This window comes from Nesoenas mayeri (assembly GCF_963082525.1).
Source record: "Nesoenas mayeri genome assembly, chromosome: 4".
In the NCBI taxonomy this organism is placed as follows: Eukaryota; Metazoa; Chordata; class Aves; order Columbiformes; family Columbidae; genus Nesoenas; species Nesoenas mayeri.
In genome coordinates this window covers 22,644,383-22,665,681 of record NC_137540.1, presented here as the reverse complement: position 1 = coordinate 22,665,681, position 21,299 = coordinate 22,644,383, and the positions used below count along the sequence as shown (strand labels likewise).

Here is a 21,299-nt window from a genome sequence, read left to right as displayed (position 1 = left end):
ATGCCGGGAAGCAGTTTGCCTGGTTTTATCATAACAATTTTCATGATGCTGAATTAGCAAAGATTTAGTATGTAATGGAAGAAGTTAAATTCTAGGAAGTTAACTGTTTCTAACTCCTGTGGTTTTTTTCAGGCTGAGGTACACACAGAATAAAAGCTCTTAGTTCTACACTTGCTTCAAGCAGTTTTGTAGTTATTAATACATGATTTTATAATAGCACTATATTAAGTGGTTTTATAAGTAGCATTCCTAGAGCTGAAATACACTACAGGTATTTTTTCTGTAACAATTTTGAATTATTTTGAGTTTTATTATTTACTGATTTTTCTGTGTGTGTGTGTGTGTGTGCATGTCTGCATGAATACAACAGAATTGAAAGCTACCACGTGCTGTGTTAAGTGCACAAGCCATAATATACACCAGGTGTAGTAATTAGCAGTCACACGAAGGCTGCCTATTTGTCTGGTTTTGCTGCTGTTGCTGTATCCCCTTGTGTTTTCAGCCATCAGATAGCTGGATTTAATTGAGGCCACATCAGATGAGGCATTACTGACACCTTTAATTGAATGAGCATCCAGGGAGGATTAACTCATAATATTGATTGGCTTTTAGCCACTTGCTCAGAAGGGTGTCTGGGTAGCTTATTAGTTGCTTTTATTTACACCTTTATGCAAAGACTGTAAATAGGAATTCATAGAGCAATATGTTTTTCTAAGTACTCTTAATAACTTTTTAAAAAGGAGTGATAATAAAAATGCAAATGTATTTAATTTTTTATTAGTTCTGTATAAATATACGTTAAATGTATGCACTTACATACACATACATGTAATGAAATATTGCAGATGGAAAATAGCCAAGAACACTTCATTAGTGTTCTAATTCAGTTATTAGAAAATTACAAATACTAGAGCAATATGGCTGCTGTTGGCCAGGGTCGTCATATTTCTACATCTCAATATAATTCCCTTTTTTAAGTACACTACATAATCACAAACCCATTAAGTTTTGCTTTTCCTCCTTTTGTTTGATATCTGGATCAAAAGTCCTTGATATTTTGTTTCGATATTTGCATTATTGTTAGAGAGCTTAGTTAAAAAGTTATTAAACTTTTCAGCTTATTAAATTAAAAAACTAAAACCTAAAAATATTCTGTTGAAAATGAATCTGGATTAATTCCCTCCCTTTAGTATTTCTAGAAACAAAGCAGGGTAGTGTCTGTAATCACGTCCACTTTATATTCTTTACAACTGCATTTAATTATGTTTGTCCTTTGAAACACATTTGCAGTGAAGTCTTCTGCTTTGCATTCATAAATCTTATTTTTGTACACCAGAAGTATATACAGAACATATATCTAGTGTATGTGTGTATCTGTTTATTTTAATGTGCTTTCATGTTCTCATCTGGCTTGTAAAGAATTGCTGTCTGCCAATTTAATGCAACTTGAGACAACGTCTGGGAGCAGGAATTTCTTTTGCTCACTTTTTTTTTTTTTTAATGTTCCCTCCTAGTTTGGCATTGCTTTCCTTGACATGCTATCTCTGCAGATATGAAGGAGAATTCTTTTGGCAGAGATACGTGATTGGGAACTTCTGGTTTAATCTGCTGTGATCCGTAGCAAAGTTTGTATATAGACACCCTGTGTTCAGCAAAGCCCTCAAATTAATGCATACGTGAAGGTTTTCTACCTAAAATGGTTGTTTCCACAAGGCTGTCCACTATTACTGTATTTGCGTTTCATTGTATTTGCTTTTCATTGTTTTTTTCATTGATTCATTGGATGGTGTGTGTTTTAATCCAATCTTCCTTCTCTTGTCCTGTCTTCTTTTCTCCTCCCTGTGTTTTATTTTCCCGTGTATTTGGGTTCTTGTTGTGTGCACTCAACAGTATCTCCTCCTGCAGAGTCCGTTGATGTTCACAGACCAAGCTCAACAGGATGTTATCATGGTTCTCAAGTTCCCATCCAACTCCCCTGTAACTCACGTAGCAGCCAACACCCAGCCTGGTCTGGCCACTCCTGCTGTGATCACAGTTACTGCCAATAGGTTATTTGCTGTAAACAAGTGGCATAATCTTCCTGGTAAGTAAATTAAAGTAAATAACATAAGTAACCACTGCTATCAAGCAGTGCTTCTATTGTCTGTTTCAAAATTTGCTGCAGAACTGTTTTAAATTTATAGTGTGAAAAGCATTCACATTGACACAGCATGCTCTTCACATGTGGACATAGTTTCTCCTTAAAAAGGTGATTTGAACTATTGTGTAGTAAGATGTGTAGCACACAAAAGGTTTGTAATCATATAGTGCTTTCCAGGCCATCAAGTGCTATGCAAGAAGACAAAAAGAGTGTATCACTATTTGATCATAATAAAATCACACTCTTCCTCTTGAATTTCTTTTTCAGTCAGATGGAAGCCTGAGCCATATCATGTCAAAGACAAGTTTTTAAGCATGTAGAACTTGCCTGAAAAATTTTCTATCATCTTTTTGTAGTTGACTATGAACATGATATTCTGATGTTAAAGCTCCTGAATGAGAATTAGGAGATAAACTATATCAGAAGTCTGTATGTTCTGTAACTTAAATATCCCAAAGTTATTAGGTGCTTATGTATTTGTCAATAGGAAAGGAAAACATGTTTATTTGCATAGCAACAAATCAAATTAATTAAGCTTCAAAAATATGTTGGACTTGAGAATATAGTCATTAGGTTTTCAGTTCTAATGTTCTCCAATCGTAAAGGTAACTCATCCTCTTTTCCCTGACTGTGGTAGTCTCAGGCCCAGTCCCTGAAAGGTAGGTTATTTCAGTGCTATGCAGTAAATCTGGTCAAAGGCTTTTGAAGGAAGAGAAAAAAGAGCTTCTACTCAAATAACTAAAATAGGAGATATTTGTACCAGTGTAGTACTCACATCACTGAAATTCCTGCTAAGAAATCTGGACTGAGGGTCCTAGATTACACTTTGAAAAAAGCCAGATGACTCCCACACTTTTTCCTAATTCTCACAAATTACCTCTTCACATTGTGCAAATAGAAACATTTATGTATTATTTCACCCACCCAAGAAATGCTTAAAAAGGAAGGGGAGAAGGGAGGCTTGTCTAGATAACAAGTTGTGAGCAAGAATTATTTGCAGGGGTCTTGACACTTGTTTGAAAGGAGGATGGCAATATACTCTCATACCTTGGATGTGTGACCTTGGACATATAATATTCAATGCTTTTTAAAAAATAGCCTTTGTGGACATACAACAGTCATGGGATTCTAAAGTGACAGGAGGGGATCTTGATTTCCTCATAAGTCTACTGCTTGGTAGGCAAGCAACCAGTTGTTGAATGCAGTAATCAACTGTTGTGAGTTGAATAAAACTTTCAGATTTTGTTTTTTCCCTCACCTGTGAAAAGCAGACCAGTAAGCTGTGCTTTTGAGTCACTATTTTTTCATTTAGAGGCATTTTACATTTGTTCTGCCTTTATAAAGAGCTCAAGAAAACCTACAGTTCAAGACAAACAAAACCAAGCCCCAACAAAAATCCACTTCACCTCACCTCTTTGAGAGCCCACTGATTGTAGCTGCAGGCAGTTAAAGGAGTATTATGCTTAAGATACCTGGATATGGATTCCTGGGACTAGCCCTCGCTATTGTTGCCTTCAAATTTTATACCCAAAGGGGATTTGCTAGGATTAGAGGGCAGGTATCATTACTACTCCGTATCTCCTGCTGTGGGCTTAGCAGTGTCTTGACTAATGAGTCATCAGGATAAAAAAGATAAGTTGCCAAGTGACCAGTTGTCACTGATGGGTAATTAAAAATCTCATTTCTGCTTTTGTGTATGAGTTTGGTGGCTTTGCTGACATCTTATGACACTGGTACCCAAGAGGATACCTCTGTTTTGTCATATGAGTTTCATGTTTTGTTCTGTGATAGTGTTTCATTGCAGCAAAACTTTGACTTCCCAATTAATTATGAAACCCTTCTACTCATACTGATTTTTATATTAAGCTATGGATAGAAAAACCATAGGTGTAAGTATTCAGCCATTATTTTTTGTTCAGCTTTCAAGAATATCTTGTGGACTGTTTTGGGGGGCGGGGAGGGGAAATAGGAGTGTGCTTGTTTGCTTATTTGTTTTTAGTGAGACTGTGGGGAAAAAAAAAAAGAAAGAAGTCCATTTTTTTTTAACACTGAAGGAAAATTCAGGTGTTAAATGTTTCATTGGTATGCCAGGTGCTCAGATGGAATGCAGGTCTGCAGAATTGTATATTAACTTCTATGCAAACTTGCAAATAAATGGGTTTTGGTGATGGATGAATCCTTAAATTCAGGATGACTATGAGATTTTCCTGTCTGCATCATAAACTGATTTTTTTTTTCAATGTCCTTTGTGCTTCACTTGTTCAAAGCAGTGCTTTAAAAAAGTAAAGAGGAAAATAGTATTTGCTACAGTCAGCAGATGGTTGTCACATTTTGTTTTCAGTGCTCTTTACCACTTAATTTTGTTTTGTTGCGACAGGAGAGGTTGCCAGTAAAGCATCTGCTAGAGCTTATGGCTCAGGACCGGAGCTGCTGCTGATGGCATACATTCAGAACAGCACTAATCTAAAATAAATGTTTAATAAGCAGCCTGCAAAAGCACCTGGATTTTTTTTTTTTTAATTCAATTGATGCAGGAGAATCTTGGATAGTTAAAAAAAAATGGATGTAGGTTCGACTTACAAAATTTATGTGGCTTCATGTATTAAAAAATGCAGAGTTTAAAAATCTTCTTTCCTGAATTCCAGCTCATCAAGGTGCTGTACAAGACCAGCCTTACCAGCTGCCAGTGGAAATCGATCCTCTCATAGGTCTGTCACTTCCTTCTCTCTTTGCGATTCATTAAGCTCTGTATGGTGGCCCTGAAGTGCAGATTACGGTTGTTTTTCACTTGCTGGTTGCTGGGAATGGAATTTTCCTGATAAACCATTTGCATGCAAATTGGAATGCAATGAGCTGTGGCTATGCTGGTATTTCATCAACTCCCCCTCGTTGGTTTGCCTAATTTGAACAGGCCTAGGACGCGTGTCAGTGGAAATTAATATGGATGCTGTAATAATGTGTGATTGAGAATGTGCATGAAGTACTGTCAGGATAATATTGGATCTTTTCATCACTCAGACTTGTTGATGAGCAGGAGCGAGGCACGTTATGATGAATTGGTGCACTGGTAATGTGATGGAGCTCCTTTGCTGAGGAAATTTTCATAATAACAGTGGGGTTCTTAACCGCACCGTGTTGTGAAAAATAAAACCATGGTGCCAGGGTTTCATCATTAAAGGAGATCAATCCTTTCTTCATAGACCTGCTGTTCAGGCTGAGGGGATTAATGTGTAATTGCAAAGCAGTTTCAAAGTTGAAATATATTGCCCACTCTGTTTTAGTGTTGAGATATTAGTATTCATTTTTCAAGGCTATTGCATCTTTTGATCAGCATCACTACTTAAATTTGTGTATGTTTTTCTTTTATTAAAAAGAGGTGGAGGAATGTCTGTCTTTTATTTAATGACTCAGTGTAATAGATTCAATTCGTGACTTTTTATTATAGAGGTTTATTAGTTTATATAGAGCTGATTTTTCTATTAGCATGGTTAGAGTTCGGTCAGTTCTTTCATTACAGACCCAACTTCGGGGAGTGGACTATAATTCTGGAGCTTATAGCATGGGAAATGGAACCTTAAACATGATCAAAAATACAAGGTCAAACAACCTAACCCCAAAATATGAACTAGTTACAGGACAGTTCACAGGAGCAAAGAAGACAGGATTTTCTTTTTTTTCCCCTGATCCTATTAGAGTTCAAACTTAGCTCTGTTTTTTAAACTATCCATTTTAGGATGGTAGTTTAAGTGAAAAGGAAGTGGTCAGTTATAAAAGCAGGGAAAAATTAGGGGAAAAAGATCTTGCGAATAAAAGTCCTCTGATCACACTTCTGGCACTCTTCTGATTTTTTTTTTTTTTAATGGTTCAAACTACTTTTATCTTCTGAAATGAAAGCCTGAATGTTGAATGGAAAATCGAAAGCATTTTACTTAAATTTAATAATTCCCAAATGTTACAATTTTAGAAGTTAGTACCCTGAGGATAAATTAGATGATTGCAAGCCTTGTTGAAGTGTATGCAGGCTGATCTAATCAGCCCATGGCATTAGATGAGTTGTAATGGAAAGAGAGAATCAATGTTAAATAGGTTCTACATTAATATACATTGTCTTGTCTAAATATTTATTTGTGATACTATTGGGAAATTTTTAGATACAGAAGATTAAATATACTGGAGGCTAACGTACTCTGTTAATGCACAAATTAAGGGCTTGATCCTGGAGGACTTAGTCTTGCTTGCTTCAGTGGGGACTCTTTCTATGAACAGGAAATGCATGAGAGTAAGCACAGGGTTTTAATGCATCATTATGAGAATTCAGGCACCTTGTCTTTTCCGATCAGTTTCTGTTACACAATAAAACGATAGCACTGTGCTTGTACACAACAATTAGTTTAAGACAATTCATTTTTACATGCATCAGTTTTATTTGCTAAACTACATGTGTGTTTTGGATTTGCCCAGTGACTACATATTCCTATGAATGCACAGTAACCAGCCAACTGTCCCTCTATTTACATTTTTGATACTGTGCAAAATGCCTTTCAGCTGGTTGATTTTACTGGGCAGCATTATTTTGCAAGAACATTGTTGTATTCTGGCTTGGGGACGGTAAATATTTGTGCTACAAAGAATCTTTCCAGTGAGCTCTCCTGCTTCTGCCAGGCTGGCAAGGTGAGGCTGAGCCGGGCTCCAGCAGGAGATGCCCGGAGACCCAGGGTGCTGCAGCACCGTCTCACCGGGCATGGGAGCTTCACCACCGCGGCTCTTCCAGACCGAGCGGGGCAGCACCCGGGGCCAGGCAGGGGCAAGTCCATGGGGGAGCAGAGCTGCGGGGCCAGGCTGCAGCCGATGGCGAGCTCCTGGGAAAGACGCCTTTCTTCAGCCTGCTCCAGGTCTTCCCTGCCCTGTCCTCCAGGAGGACACAAAGTCTCTGCAGAGTGGGGACTAGAGCTGTCCTCAGCTGGGATGTAAGTCTGCATGTTATGGGCTTTTGCGACACGTTTCGCATTTATGGTGTTTCAAGTACAGATGGTCAAAGGACCTAAAAGTTTTGAGTCTGCATTTCTATAAAGTGACCCTGGTTATTTTTCCCCATTTGGAGAAAAACAGATTTTTCTTTAAAGAACTACACTGGGCAGCTTGTTCCAACTGTAAATGCAACAGTGTCCAGGTGGAGTTGCTGTCACGGCAATTTTCTGATAAGTAGAACAAGTGTTTATAAACAGGTACCTGACAAAGTGATCTCATATATCACAGACACTGCTCTTATGTCTGAGTCCATAGGATGCTGGTGTCCCCTTTGTGAGACTCTGTCCTGAAATATCTGTATTTAGTCTTGCTGGGAGATGGCAGTTCAGGAAGGCATTGGTGCAGCAAGGATCATCTGTGATACAAAGGAGCTGTGAGAGCAGCAGGTCATGTAGGTGGACATGGCTGAATTGGGGAAGAGAGACATACATTACCTGGTCTTGTTTAGTGATCCTATCTCAGATATATAGCATTTGCAACTACCTTTTCTTATAAGAGAGCACTTTGTTCTGTTATTCTAATTGCAAGTCAATGGGAATTTCATGGTTATCTTCCCTAGGGGAAGGAAAAGGCTTTATGTTACATGTAGCCTCATCCTGAACTAGTCTGTGGTCTTTCAGTTGAAAAAAAAACACCTTTTTTAGACAAACTCCTCACTTAAATCAGTTGGAATATTTCTGGAAAGCAGAAGAAAGACGTTGGCTTTGTGTGTTCACACATGAATAACCCCAGAGTCTATACAAAATAAATGTAATTTGGTCTAGGCAAGTTCTGAAAGTATTATTAAGGTGATCTTTAAAGCTGAGCTCAACTCAGCTGAAGCTCCATACTGACATTAAGACCTTAATTAATGACGTTGGAAACATAGCTGCTTTTATATGCCAAAGTGGGGGTGTCAATTTATGCAAGGGTGGTGTTACAAGACTCTGGGCAGATAATCAGTTCTGGCTAATAACTCTTTACTAATGACACAGGAAGAGAGAGAGGGGGCCGCATCCATTTCTATTTTCATTGATGAAGGTGTTGCCTACTGTCATGTGACTTACTGATAATTACCAGTTCATGTCTAATACCTACTAGATTGGATAATAATACTGTTTTTGTAGGAATAAGATTGTGTCAGCCCTTTTCAAGGAGCTCTTTTGAAATCCTTCACAATATTACACAGATGATGTTTCCATACTTAATTCCTGTAAGCAGCAGGAATTAACATGTGCTTGTTGTTGTTGTTAGAGGTGGGCTCTAGAACTGGGGTTGTCCCCAGAGTGCGAGTGGGTTCCGGAGGTTGGGTTTTGGGGTTTGTTTGTTTGTAGAGCTTGGGTGGTGTTGGTGGAGTAGTGTTTAGAACGGGTATGAATTCTGGAGTCAGTGGTTTGGGGGTGGGTGCCAGCAGTGTTCTGGACTGGGTTCTAGATTGTGTGATGGTTCTAGATCACACGTTGGTTCTAGATCATTCATTGCTTCTGGCTCCCTTTATTTAGTTCTAGAGCAGGTTCTGGGCCAGCACAGACGTTGGGGGAAGGATTGGAGGCTGAGGCTGGGAGGTGCTCTTAGCATCTAGTTCAGGTTTGGCATCTCACCAGGATTTGTGGGACTTGCTAATGACAGCAGTCTCCCCTGAGTTCTTTTGTTTCCTAGATCATTTTGTTTTGTTTAGTTTGGTTTTGCTCTTTTTTTTTTTTTTTTTCTTATTCATGGGTTTTTTTCACTTGAAGGCCCATAGGATGGAGAGCCTAGCATTCCATCAAGGGCAGCTCTCCCAGCTTTCTTGCATACTCACTCATGCTGCCTCCCTGGAAACTGGACACATGACAAGTTCTTACTTGCTGCTGGCCTTCATGGCAACTGCTTGGTCATGCTCCTGCTCCTAGGATTCTTGTCCAACTCTTGTCCAATTGCCCTTGGTACCCACCTGTGGCACCCAGAACCACTTGAGCCAGGAGAGTGCAGAGATAAGCTGCTTAATTTTTTTGAAATCTCAAGAAAGTATGAAATGGTAGCGATGTTTACTGCCGTTATTCCTTTTTTTAAATTGTAATGCTTGTAATGAAATACAACTTGTGTATGATTTTGAAGTGAAATAGCATATATGTGTATATATTGTCTTGGAATTAGATTCCCTTCTTTTTTTTTTTTTTAATTTTGAATTTTCTGTACTAGAAGAAGGGGAGAAGGAAGCCTATTATTTTTTTATATATAATTCAGTTTTGCAATCTTTCATTTATATTTGTCAGCTGCATTCGACTTAAAGAAGGGATTTTTTCTATTTTAGAATATATACTACAAGGAAACAGCATTGTCCCCAGAAGTGTAATGAGTATTTTGTAGCAAAAATAGAAAAAAAATGCCCCTACCACAAAAAAAAGCCTAGTAGCAGCAGTGAGGAGTAGTTCTGGTGTGAATGTAAGTTTCTAAACTGTGCTTTTGTTCTCTGAATGTATATGCTAAATTTTCTTTATGTATTTTTCTGTCTAGCCAGCAATACAGGTATGCACAGAAGGCAAATCACTGACCTTTTAGACCAAAGCATTCAGGTACATTCCCAGTGTTTTGTCATCACCTCTGATAATCGTTACATCTTGGTCTGTGGCTTCTGGGACAAGAGTTTCCGAGTTTATTCTACTGACACAGGTAATGTATTTTTAAAATATGGGAGTAGCCTAAAAGATTCATCATCAACAAGAATAGGGGGTGGGGGAAGAAAGTAGACTCTGTATTTATTCTACTGTTAATAATATTTGTCAAATCTTTTCTTACCTACTCCTACTTGTATTGTAAGCCATAATTTTTGTGGAATAATGGCAAACGTAACACTTCAAGTCTATATAACAGGCTTACCTATTCTTACACTGTACTTTCCACAAGTAAATGGGTCTAGTGAGTTTTTGTGAAGTTTTGAGTACCAGAAAAATTAATTATTCTTAGAGAGCTTACTTGAATTTATTGCTGTTTGATGTTCAGCGTTGGATATTTTTTTTTGAGGAAATATAGGCAAGCACTGTAGAATAAGTACAGAAGTGAAGTCTCGAAATCTGAAATCTGGTGAAAAAATACTTATGAAAGCCTTTAAAAGCTACACTATAGTAGAAAATTTGATTTAGCCACCAAATTCTTTCATATAACATAAACTGGTCAATATAATAGGTAGCAGTTAAATTAGTCTGTCAGCTGCCGCATATCCAAACCGTTGAAGTCATGCATGTGTCATGCTAAATAGAAAAGAATCTTTCAATGTAAGAGCTACAGGAATTTAAAAGCCATGGAACCTCAGGAAAAAAACAAACAAACAAACCTGTTATTTTTTCCCTTTCATTATCTTATAATGAGAATAGCGACCTCACTGCAAAGTACTTCTTTGGGATTAATGACCCAGTATGGTTAATATGTGTGTGCCATCAAGCTTTCCAGTAGGTTATTAATCCCTACAGAATATCCTGCATGTTTGTCATAATTTCTTAAATATGTTAGTTAATAGTGTTTTTCACATTGACATACCAAAATACCTAACAAGACTGTATGGTCTTTTATGAAAATATGTTAAGACTAGTTCTCATGGCATATTTTAGCATATCTGTCATTTATGCAATTTTAAAGCTTTAAGTGTAAAGAAATTCCATTTACTTCATATTGACTGCCTACAATTCATTATACAGACATCTTGTTAGACCCTTCTCAGTTTAATTTTCTCGTTGATGAAAATAAACTTACATAAAAGTGAATTTAGAGATCTTCAGAAAAATTAGCTAGCAGCAATAAATATTCAGTGTATGTTCATGATTTATAGGATTAGAGAACTAATTCGTTTATGTTGAAGGATATATTTTACTTTACACCTATGGAAGGAACCTATATGATTTTGTCAGTTTTGTCCTGTGTCAATCTTAACTATAAATATTTCATTAAGTTATGTCCTGTATAAGTCAGATTCACCAGGCATCTCACTACTACCATAGCTAATTATGATAGAGACCAAAATACAGTTGTCAAATAAGCTGCAGATTTGTGTCTTCTGTGTGTCTCCTGTTTGTCAATATCACAATTCTAGCTCTATTTGAAATCAAGTTAATTCAGATGTAGTTTATTTGGCTTTGAATTAAAATGAGAATATAGTAGTGAAATACTTATTCCGAAATTGGCAGAACAGCAAGGGAAAAAGATTATGTGAGCAGTAATACATAATGGCAAATGATCACAAGTGTTGAATTCAATAGTATTTCAGCACTTACACAAAAAGGGAACCTTTTACCTATTAGTTGTTAGAGGTTGGTTGGTTAGTTGGTTTGTTTTTAACATGAAATGGTTTTAATATAAGTCATGGAGTTCTCAACACAGTTAGTACAGCAGAAGCACAATAAAACCTTCCTCCAGCAGTGAGAATGATTTCTAGACAGATTTTTAGATTCAGTAGTGCAGAGATTTGAGTCTTATTTTTCTTTTAATTATTTGTAGCACAGCTGTCAAATTAGAAAATTTGTTTTGTCAAAACGGGATATCTGAGTGCATATGGTAATGTTTGAAATTACTGTATAGAAAGGACAATTCACAGCAACAAAGTAAAAGTAACAAGGCAGTGCAACTACATGAGCAACTGTCAAACCAATAGCCTTGAAGAAGGTTTGTTTTCTCAAACAGAACCTATAAACACAGAATATAATTGAAAGAGAGATCTCTATAACTCAGCAATGTTTATTGCATAAGCTTGTGTTCTGAAAGTATAAATCAGCTCAGGTAGTTGAATAACTACAGCTGTACAACTGCAAAATATATCACATAATTAAATTATTCTCAAATCTAAACCATGTAATTGACAGCTTGAATTTGCAGGAAAAAAAAAACCCAAAAACATACACTTGGTAAGATGTTTTTGTATATTGCCAAAATGAGGTTATGTAGTCTGTGAGTGTTTCGGTGCTCCTAGCTGTGAAAGTCAGTAACTTTTTCTGACTAAATCTGTTGACTGATCAGCATTTGAGACAGTTAGGTGACCCTGTGGCACAAATTGAAGCCCTGGTGTGCAAAGGTGACCACTAGAGAAAGCTGTGATAGATGCAGAGAGATGCGGGAAAGACTTGATCCCACAGTTACTCTCCTTTCCGATACAAGGTAGATCTACACAGTGAGTGCACCCTCGGGGTTTTGCCACTTCCAGTCACAAAAGGCTCATGGGCTAGTACTTTATTTCACAGTTTCTCTTGGAGGATTATACGTGCCTAATACATTTTGTCAGTGTTTTCTTTTAAATCAAATTTACAGGTTTTCTTTAAATTACATTGTTCTTCTAGTTTTTGCTTCAGGTACTAAAGTAATTCCCTCTTTTTAATTGATATTCATACTTTTTTTTTTTCCCCCTGGTTTTCTCCACTTGAATGCAATTACCTTTTTGATCTTCTATTATAAATCAGGCTGTTAACATTATTTTTCTTAAGTCTTAAGAAGAAGTCTTTTTTTTTACCATTATTGTTATTTAGTGGCTGCATAGAAATACAATGCCTTTGTGTACTGTGTAGAAAGAGAGCTATGAAATGCTTCCTACTAACCACATTGTATGATTGACTAATTGTTTTCAATTCATGCAACAAAACATTTTATTAAGATGTGCTTAATTTGGGTCCCAACACTGACTTGTGTTATTACTGTTCATGTTACTAGCTAGTAAACACTTTTCAGGTACCGTAGTTTGCATTTTCTATTTCTTTTTTTTTTTTTCTTTTTTTGGCCTGTGCTGTTAGTCCTTCCAAAACCCTTCCTTCCCTCTTTTCCCCTTCTGTTCTTCCCTGTTCTTTACTCATCCCAAAGCAAAAATGGATGAATGTTCATATGGGCTGAGGGATCTGAGGTCATATATTAATGACATCACACAGCACCCTTCCTTGTATCATTGGATGCAGAATTTGGCCTGAATGTTACATGACTAGGCCAAGTACGCACAGAAGAAATGTGTGTGTGTATCTTTTGTCCTGCCTCTACAAGATCTGCAGCTGGCAGGCTTCAGCAATTCCAGTGAGATGGATTTTAGTGCTGATGTTCTCATTTTGTAGGATCACGTGTGCTGCTGGCAGATCCAGAGAGCGGCAGGAGACAGGACATGTTTGCTGCCTAGGATCCAGCCTCTGGCAGGGGGGTTGGGCAGAGATATACTGAGGTTGACCTTAGGTGTGTTTCCTCTCCCACATGCAAATTCAATATGCATGAAGATTCAAATTTACATTTTTCTGAAAATATTGTCCTGTTTAGTTAAAATTAAAAGATAATAATCATATTCATGTTTATACAGGCTCTTGAATAGCACATTTTTACCTGCTCAGGCTTTCTTTTCTTTTTAGCATTTATGTCTTTACCGGGGTCCAAGTGTTTGTCCTATATGCCATAGATAAGAGTGTTTTTTCCAGGTATGACTTCTGAGATTTTTTTTAACATTACAGAAATTCTTAATAAAGAAGGATGCTGGTTGAAATAATTGGCAAATGTATTAATGCTGATGGAAAGAGTAATTTTTCATCTAAATCTCCTTTTATCTGTTTAAGAAGACGCTCAGAAGCTGTGTGTGCTATATTTTCTAGGCAGCTCTCACACTACTGATTTCTTTGGGATCCTAAATGTTCTATGGCTTCTTCTTATTCCGTTTCCCACATCATCAACAGATTTGCATTTTGACTGTTACTTTCATCTTTCAAGTAAACTTACCTTAAACTTGTCTTAAAAGTGAATCCTATCCTGTTTTCTCTCTGTAAAGTGAATGTAAACATATAGAATTAAGAAAACCTTCTGGCATGATTGCCTGTGAATACAGGATAATAGTTATGGACTGCAATTTTTTTTTTTTCCGGTGGATTCTATGGTCTACTGCACTTTTAAATAAGCTTCCACTGAATTAAGAAAAAATAGTACTCTCCACTATAGTTCTTCTTGAAACCTTTTTTCAATAAAGAAAATGTTTCTAAAATACTTTATAATGTATTTAATTTGCCTTGTAAAGAATAAAAACATAATTTTAAAACAATCAATTTTATGTGTTTCAGGTAAAATGATACAAGTAGTATTTGGACACTGGGATGTTGTAACCTGTCTTGCTCGTTCCGAGTCCTATATTGGAGGAAATTGTTACATTCTCTCAGGATCACGTGATGCAACATTGCTGCTCTGGTACTGGAATGGCAAAACTAATATCATTGGTGATAATCCAAGAGGTAAGCAAAACCAGCAAAACCTAGTTTATATATCTAAAAATGGCTCAAGTGAACACCTTGCGTGACAAAATTTTAGGTAACATTAATATCAAAGTACAGTGTTCCTTTTTCTTGTAGTCTTGATCAGTTCTAGTTCCAAGAATGGAGGGTAAGCAGCACTTGTTTCACAGCACAAGTAGAAGTAATTTTTGAAGTTACAGGATGTTGAACATTTATAAATACATTTTTTCTTGTCACTCATTCAGTTGGGAAGGAAAGGCTCCAGGAGTGAGAGAAGGGAAATAGGTTTTTGTATGTCCTGTTCGATCTGAGTAAATCTTTTTCTCTCAACATGATGATTTCATTAAATAACTGTATTTAAGTTGTGTAAAACAAAAAAGAGCATACATCACCCTAGTGCGGACTGTATTCTATGCAGCTGTGATCTTACATGTGTAGGATCTCATAGCGGTACCTTAGCTATCAATAGATTGACGCAGACAGTGAATTATTAACTTTAACTAAGGTCATTGTAATGAGATGTGTAATGGCCTAAGCAGAACACTTAGGTGAAAGATGGACAGACACATGGGATGAATTAAGGAAGCAATCTTAACTTTTTTACTTTAATACTTTGGTAGGGTGCTACGTGCCTAATCCTCACTCTCATGTACTAGGCATTTTAATTGGTTCCAGTGTGAGCAACAGGGCTCATACTGTATAACCGAACTAGTAAGTCAGAGTAACCCTGCTTCAGCCTAATTCAGTTTTAACTCCTCCCCACCCAAACTCACCTTGCACTTCCCGAATAATTTAATCTCTTCCATCTTGCACTGTTTCCCAGGAATTTCCAAATATTTTTACTCATAAAGATTCTCTCTTCTAACTCATAATTTTCTGTGGAAAACAGTGAAACTCTATGACTATGTGACCCCACCTTCCTTGTTAGATAACAGGAAAGATAGACAGTGGTCTTGTTATGCCAGTTTTCACTGTACACACACACACACAAAAAATTAATTCCTGATCTCAAAAGCAAAGAAGGTGGCAGACATTCAGCTGGATAAAAAGCCTGAGTGAGCCAGTTCACAGGAGTAAGAGGCTTTTGAGATAGCTGATAAGAGCTTATATGGGGGAATAGAGGGGCACATCACAGCCAAACAGTGGGCATTTTCTCCATATTCAGCCAAAAAGAGAATGCCCTGAAGAGAAGGGGTGAGAAACAGTATATTCTGTTTGCCTTCAGAAGAGTGTTTGTTAGGTTTTCTGTCATAGATTTCAGGTCTTCTCTGACCCTGTTTAAATACTAGTAAAAACATACCTGCTGTCTGCAAAGGAGAAAATGGACATCTGGAAAACAAGCAGGGTTGTTATATCTGGCATATATTGCAATTATAACTGGCATACAATTTCATACAGTCTAAGCAATATCTGACATCTTCCAAATTAATCACTTTGGTGAACTTGTGTGTTTCATCCTCAATCTGTTACTCAGCTGGAGTTATTTGAAAAATAGAGAAGTTTCAACTGAAATTGCATCCCATGAATGATTTGAAGAAACATGACTACTTAATATCAGAATGAATATGTGAACTTAACTTGCAAATTATTTGATGTTGACTGTGAAAACTATTCAAAAATTGCACAAAGTAGAGAAGTTCAGTTCATACAGTTGCAGAATCTTCTGGCAGAGGATGTGAATAGCACAAATTATCCCCATTATCCTTCCAACAGTCCGATTCAAGAGATGGGAGCTTTTCTGGGTTGTGGCTAGCAGAATTTTATGAGCATCTTTAAGTGAATATGTCTTTGGTTGAGGAACAAAATCTTTGTGAATACTGTGTACATATTTTGTGATCTATCAATTTAAAAAAAATGCAAAGTCTGCACTATTTTTGTAGAGGTTTTGAATTTGGAAACTCCAAAAAGTCTCTGAAAAGAACTTAAGAGCTTGACAGTCAAGGCAGCTTGTAAATCCTAGAGAGCAAAACTGCCCTTTTGTGGAGAAAACCCTAAATATTTTACTGATGTGAAGCAATGAACATTTGTAGGTGTGACTTTAGACTGTTTTCAAGGCCTGCAAGTGCAGCCCATCTTTGCAGATTCCTAGGTCTGCCCTGCGAGGTTCTTGTTGAGTATTTGCCAGGCTTCCTTGCTTTATGAACAAGACCTTAAGGCTATATGCTCCTTTGTGATCATAACAGATCACATGCTGAGATTTTGTACTTGGTATCTAACTGGAATAGGTAGATTTTGTTATAATCTGTTGACTGTCTTCTCTAATTCACATTTCTAACATATTCAGATTTTGCAGTTTTCAAAGTTAATGCTGGACTATTTTAGCTACTGTTTAAAATAAAGCAGTAGCTACCTGGTAAGTCTCTGTTTGCAGTCCTATTAAAATTGTACTTTCTAGGGACATGCAATAGCTCCTATGTTTACTATTTGTCATTATGTAGTTTTTTGTGATATGGCATGCTTGGAAGCTTTTGTTATGAATTGAAGTCCTACGGCACTATGCATAGGCCTAGACATGTGTATAGTAAAAGACAGTTTCTGCTTCAAAGAGATGGTAATCTGGGGGTTTAATTTTTCCCAGAAATAGCTTTCTACAGGCATTTCTGTTCAATCAATTTTTTTTCCTTTTTTTTTTGGAAAAGGCAAATAAAAAAAGCTGTTTCTGCTTAACTTCTGATTTTGTCAGAAATGGAAAGCACCAGCAGATTTGTTGGGTTTCGAGTCTTATTACTGCAACTGTAGCTTCCACCCATTTGCAGAATGCTAGATATTTAACTTATCTGATGTCTTTTTGTGTTTGAAGCTTGTGACTTTTTTTACCTCAAAATATAGTTTTTTCATGCTTTCACTGGGCATTATTCATTGGAATTTTAGGTACTCTCAAAGTTGATACTTCTTTCCTATTTTTTTTGTCTATTTAATAATTTCTAACTCCCATCTTAAAATGACTTCACAGCAACATGCATCCAATGGCACTGTACCAAATCAGGATGCCACACAAGTTTCAACAAAAATAATCTAAAACAGGAACATTTCTTTCCTCCTTTCATGGTACCTGTTGCCTCTGATATACATCACTCAGAGAAGTTCCTTTTCCCTAGGTTTCCTGTAGCAGAGACTCACTAGCGTGACTAAGCTACCCTAAACACTATCACATTGGGCACCCATTACTCCACCAATTACATTTGATTTACTTTCCTTTATTTGGTTTCATTACTTTAGGAAGCATTGAGCTCTTGAGCTCTGGCTGACTGAATTCATGTTATAGAATGGTGCTTAAACTGACAAGCCTGGTGGGCATACATGACAAATAAGTGTTTGGATAGTCTTTATTAAGAACAACTTTCTGGCCAATTGGACTGTACGGAAAAATTCTCTAAGTTTTTCATTTAACAGAAATATGCAACTGAAATATTAATTATTTACATTCTTTAATTTTTAACTTTTAAGCTTACTTCTTAAATAAATTATTAGTATGCAGTCTCACTGTGTGTTTAGTTTCTTCCTAATAACTCTCAAATGCATTGATCAATTTAAACCAAATTTGATTAATTTAAATCTCAAAGATATGAAATTCCTTCATGGGACACATCTGCTGGAAGCTATTTTTATTCTTCACAAAACAGCTTGATTACATTTAGGTTAAGTCCTTTTTTCCTTCTCAAATTAAAACCTGAAATTCAAAAAATATTTTACCATGCTCTTTGATCAAATGTATGGGTTTTTTCTTTCTAAATTAATTGGTTTTGAAAATATAGAAGCATGGCTTGTACTTCACTTCAGTTCACAGGTCTTTTCTGATGCAGAAATGTTTCTGTGGACAATTTCTGACCAAGCCCAGGAATAATTCAGAACACAGCAGAGGATCTGAAATACTCGTGTCCTTTAAAATAGCCTTGAGCCATGCTGAGTTCACATTAATTAGCATGATTACTGTGGAGGTGTAAAGTCACTTTGGATAGTGTAAGAGCCTTTTTAGTTTTCTCTCCTTGGCATGTGGCTTGCTTGGGGGAGGTGGCAGAAGTGAGAGGGAGAGGATGTAACCCTCCCCTTAGTACCTCTTGATGCTCATGTGTGATCTCTATCCCAAGGTAGGCTTTTGCTTATTTAGAGGCTCCCATCTAATAGCAAAGCACCACTTGGGGATGTGCCATTGTACTTCTGGACCCGTGGTGCTGTTCCTGCATAGGGTGGTAGAGCAGTGGAGGTTACTGGGAGAGGGTGGTGTACTTTTCAGAAATACGCTGGGGTTTGCACTTGCCCAGCCTGATGCAGTGGAGGTGGAGGGGAGACGGAGAAGTGGGGGGTGAGGGGAGGAAGGAACTACGTGTGATGGCTGGAGAAAGCAGATGAGAGAACTCATTTGCATACAAATGGTCTCCATCGCTTTCAGATCCCACGCTGACTTTGAAGCCAAGTGGCAACTCTCAGGGTTTGGACATTTCCTAGGTTGAGGGATTGCATTTTACTTTGTAATGACAGAGCCATAGGAACGAAGGTGGGCAGGAGCTTTGGTCACCTGATCTATTCTCTCTTCCCAAAGAAGGCTTAACTACACCAAAACCATTCTCGGCTGATGTTTGGCCAACCTTCTGTTAAAACCTTTGACAACTATGTTTTTGTGCCTTACAAGCCCTACCATTAACAATTTTTTCCCAGTGTTCAGCCCGGTACCCAGTTCTTTTTTTTTCAGCAGCAGCAGCAGCAGGTGAATTCTGTCATTTCTTTTACATTTATTTTTTGCATAAAGATCAGACTATTTATTTCCTCCATGCAACAACTCCCAATTATTTGTATTACCATGACCTGCAATTCTTTGCTTCTAAATTTAATAACCAAATTATTTGTCTTTTGCCACAAGTCACATTTTTCTAGACCCTTGATTTTTTTTCTGTGTGTGTGTGTTCTTTTGTTTGTTTGTTTTTGTTTGGGTTTTTTATTGTTTGTTTTTGTGGTTTATTTTATTTTGTTCCTGTCCTTTCAATTGCTGTCTTCCTCAAGGGAGACCCAGCAATGCAGTTGAAGCTTTTCCAGTAATAATTTGAGATATCTGTTTGTTTCAAAGCAGTGTGACTGTTAATCTTTTAAGTGTATGAGCCAATATGAATTTCAGTCTTTTCTGAAGAACCACTGTCTACTCAGTTGTGTTATCCTCCTCTGTGTAGCTTGCCTGTAGAATCTTGTCTTTAAACTTTCTGAATTGTATTCTTTTTAGACTGATTCTCTAATTGTTTGGACTCATTTTTAATTCTTATCCTCTCCTCCAGCAGACTTGAAGCAACATATCTCTACAAATGTAATTTGCAGTCTTATTCTATCAAATTGTTCATTAAAGAAAATACTAGGCAGTGCACAGCTCAGGAATGCCCATTGATACATTTACCATTTTGACAATGAATAGCTTTCTGAATATAGCTTTCCAACTGGCTTTTCATTTGATGTATAGTAGCATCTTTTAAACACGTGCCAGAGTCCTTACTAAAGTCAAAATATATTATGTCTCCCTGAACACAAGTCCTGTTATTCTGCCATTCCAAGAAAACATTGCTCTGACATGATGTGTTCATAACAAATCCAAATCAGCTGTTACTCGTCTTCTTGTTTTCTTCTAAGAATGGTGTGTGGGGTGTATATATGTACATGTTCTGCCGGTGGTTTTTCTGTTTGTTGGAATTAAGCATACCACTCTCTAATTTCTCCGTTTTCCTTTTCCTGCTTCTTCAACAACACAAGACTTCTTTTCAGTCTTGCAGAACCTCACCCAGTATCCCTAAAACAGGAGTTATAACTCTGGAATTATTTAGTTTAATTTTCACAGTATCCTCAAATCGGAATTATCAGGCGAATTGAGTTGCAAACTTTTACCTCATTTAGGTATTGTCTAATTGAGACATCAGGTCTCATTGCTGCTTTTACTGATGTTTGTTGCCTGACTGCAGTTGCCCTTTTCATTGAAGACTTTTACAGAAATACTTTCAAATGTGTGGCATCATCTGTTGGTATTGCTTGCTCTCAATAACAGACCATCTTTTAATGAACATCTTAACAATATTTTGTGTTCATGGCACAAATACTATTCCTGATGTTATTGCTCGTTGCATCTCATCTATGCTTTGCTATCCTGGTTTTGTCCCTGCTTGCTCATACCTTGTATCATACACTAGTTCAGAAAAATCTCTCCTATTTTTATCTTTCTGCCTGACTTTTTTCTGTGTTTATAGTCACTTGAGAACTTTGAGTTGTGCCAGCTGATATCTTGTTATCTGTCTTATTCTTCTGCTACTTCAGAGTGGTTTTCACTACTATCCTTATTACCCTTTCCTTTGTTTTACTGTAGACTAAACTTCCATGAGATCTTACAAAAGAATGTTCTGTAACTTTTGAAGCTGTCTTTCCAAAATACTTAAAAAAAAAAAAATTGTTGCCCATGATTTTTCCATTATGAAGCACATTAAACAATCTCATGTCTTCACCACTTTCATATGAGTTCCTTTACCACTATGTTTTTGATCTGGTTTGCTATATTGCTTATAATCATATCTAGAAGGCCATCTCTAGCTGTTTCTTATATCTTAAAAATTGCTTGCTATGCACATACTTGTATCCCTTTACCAACAAACATCTCTGTAGTTGAAAAATCCCATTTCCTCCAATCCTCCTTCTTAATGATTTCTCACCTATACCTACCAGGTAGAGGCCAATCAGATTAGTGAGTGTCAATCCATGTCTTAAAAGTTTTTGTTTTGTCACTGTAATTTTTTCGCTTGGGTGTACTTTCTTGAAGGGGAGATGTACAGTGAAGAATTTGTTTTAATACTGTTTGTGCTAATAAAACAGTTTGTGCTTATAAAATGGCAGGCATTTCTGTAGTCAAGGTGAAGATAAAGCACTTTTTTGCTATTCTTGCACTATATTCATAGAATATGAAGAGACTGTCCTATTGCTTT

General features: G+C 37.0%; 1 protein-coding gene across 1 annotated transcript in view; it reads left to right on the top strand.

The window, feature by feature from the left end:
• LRBA (LPS responsive beige-like anchor protein) overlaps window positions 1–21,299 on the top strand; it is a gene marked incomplete at both ends in the record, with an annotated part of 409,769 nt that overhangs the window by 367,954 nt on the left and 20,516 nt on the right. The window contains 4 exons of the mRNA XM_080343895.1: window positions 1,891–2,083; window positions 4,786–4,848; window positions 9,644–9,799; window positions 14,188–14,355. Coding sequence (XP_080200021.1) covers window positions 1,891–2,083; window positions 4,786–4,848; window positions 9,644–9,799; window positions 14,188–14,355 — 580 coding nt within the window. The remainder of the gene's footprint in view (window positions 1–1,890; window positions 2,084–4,785; window positions 4,849–9,643; window positions 9,800–14,187; window positions 14,356–21,299) is intronic.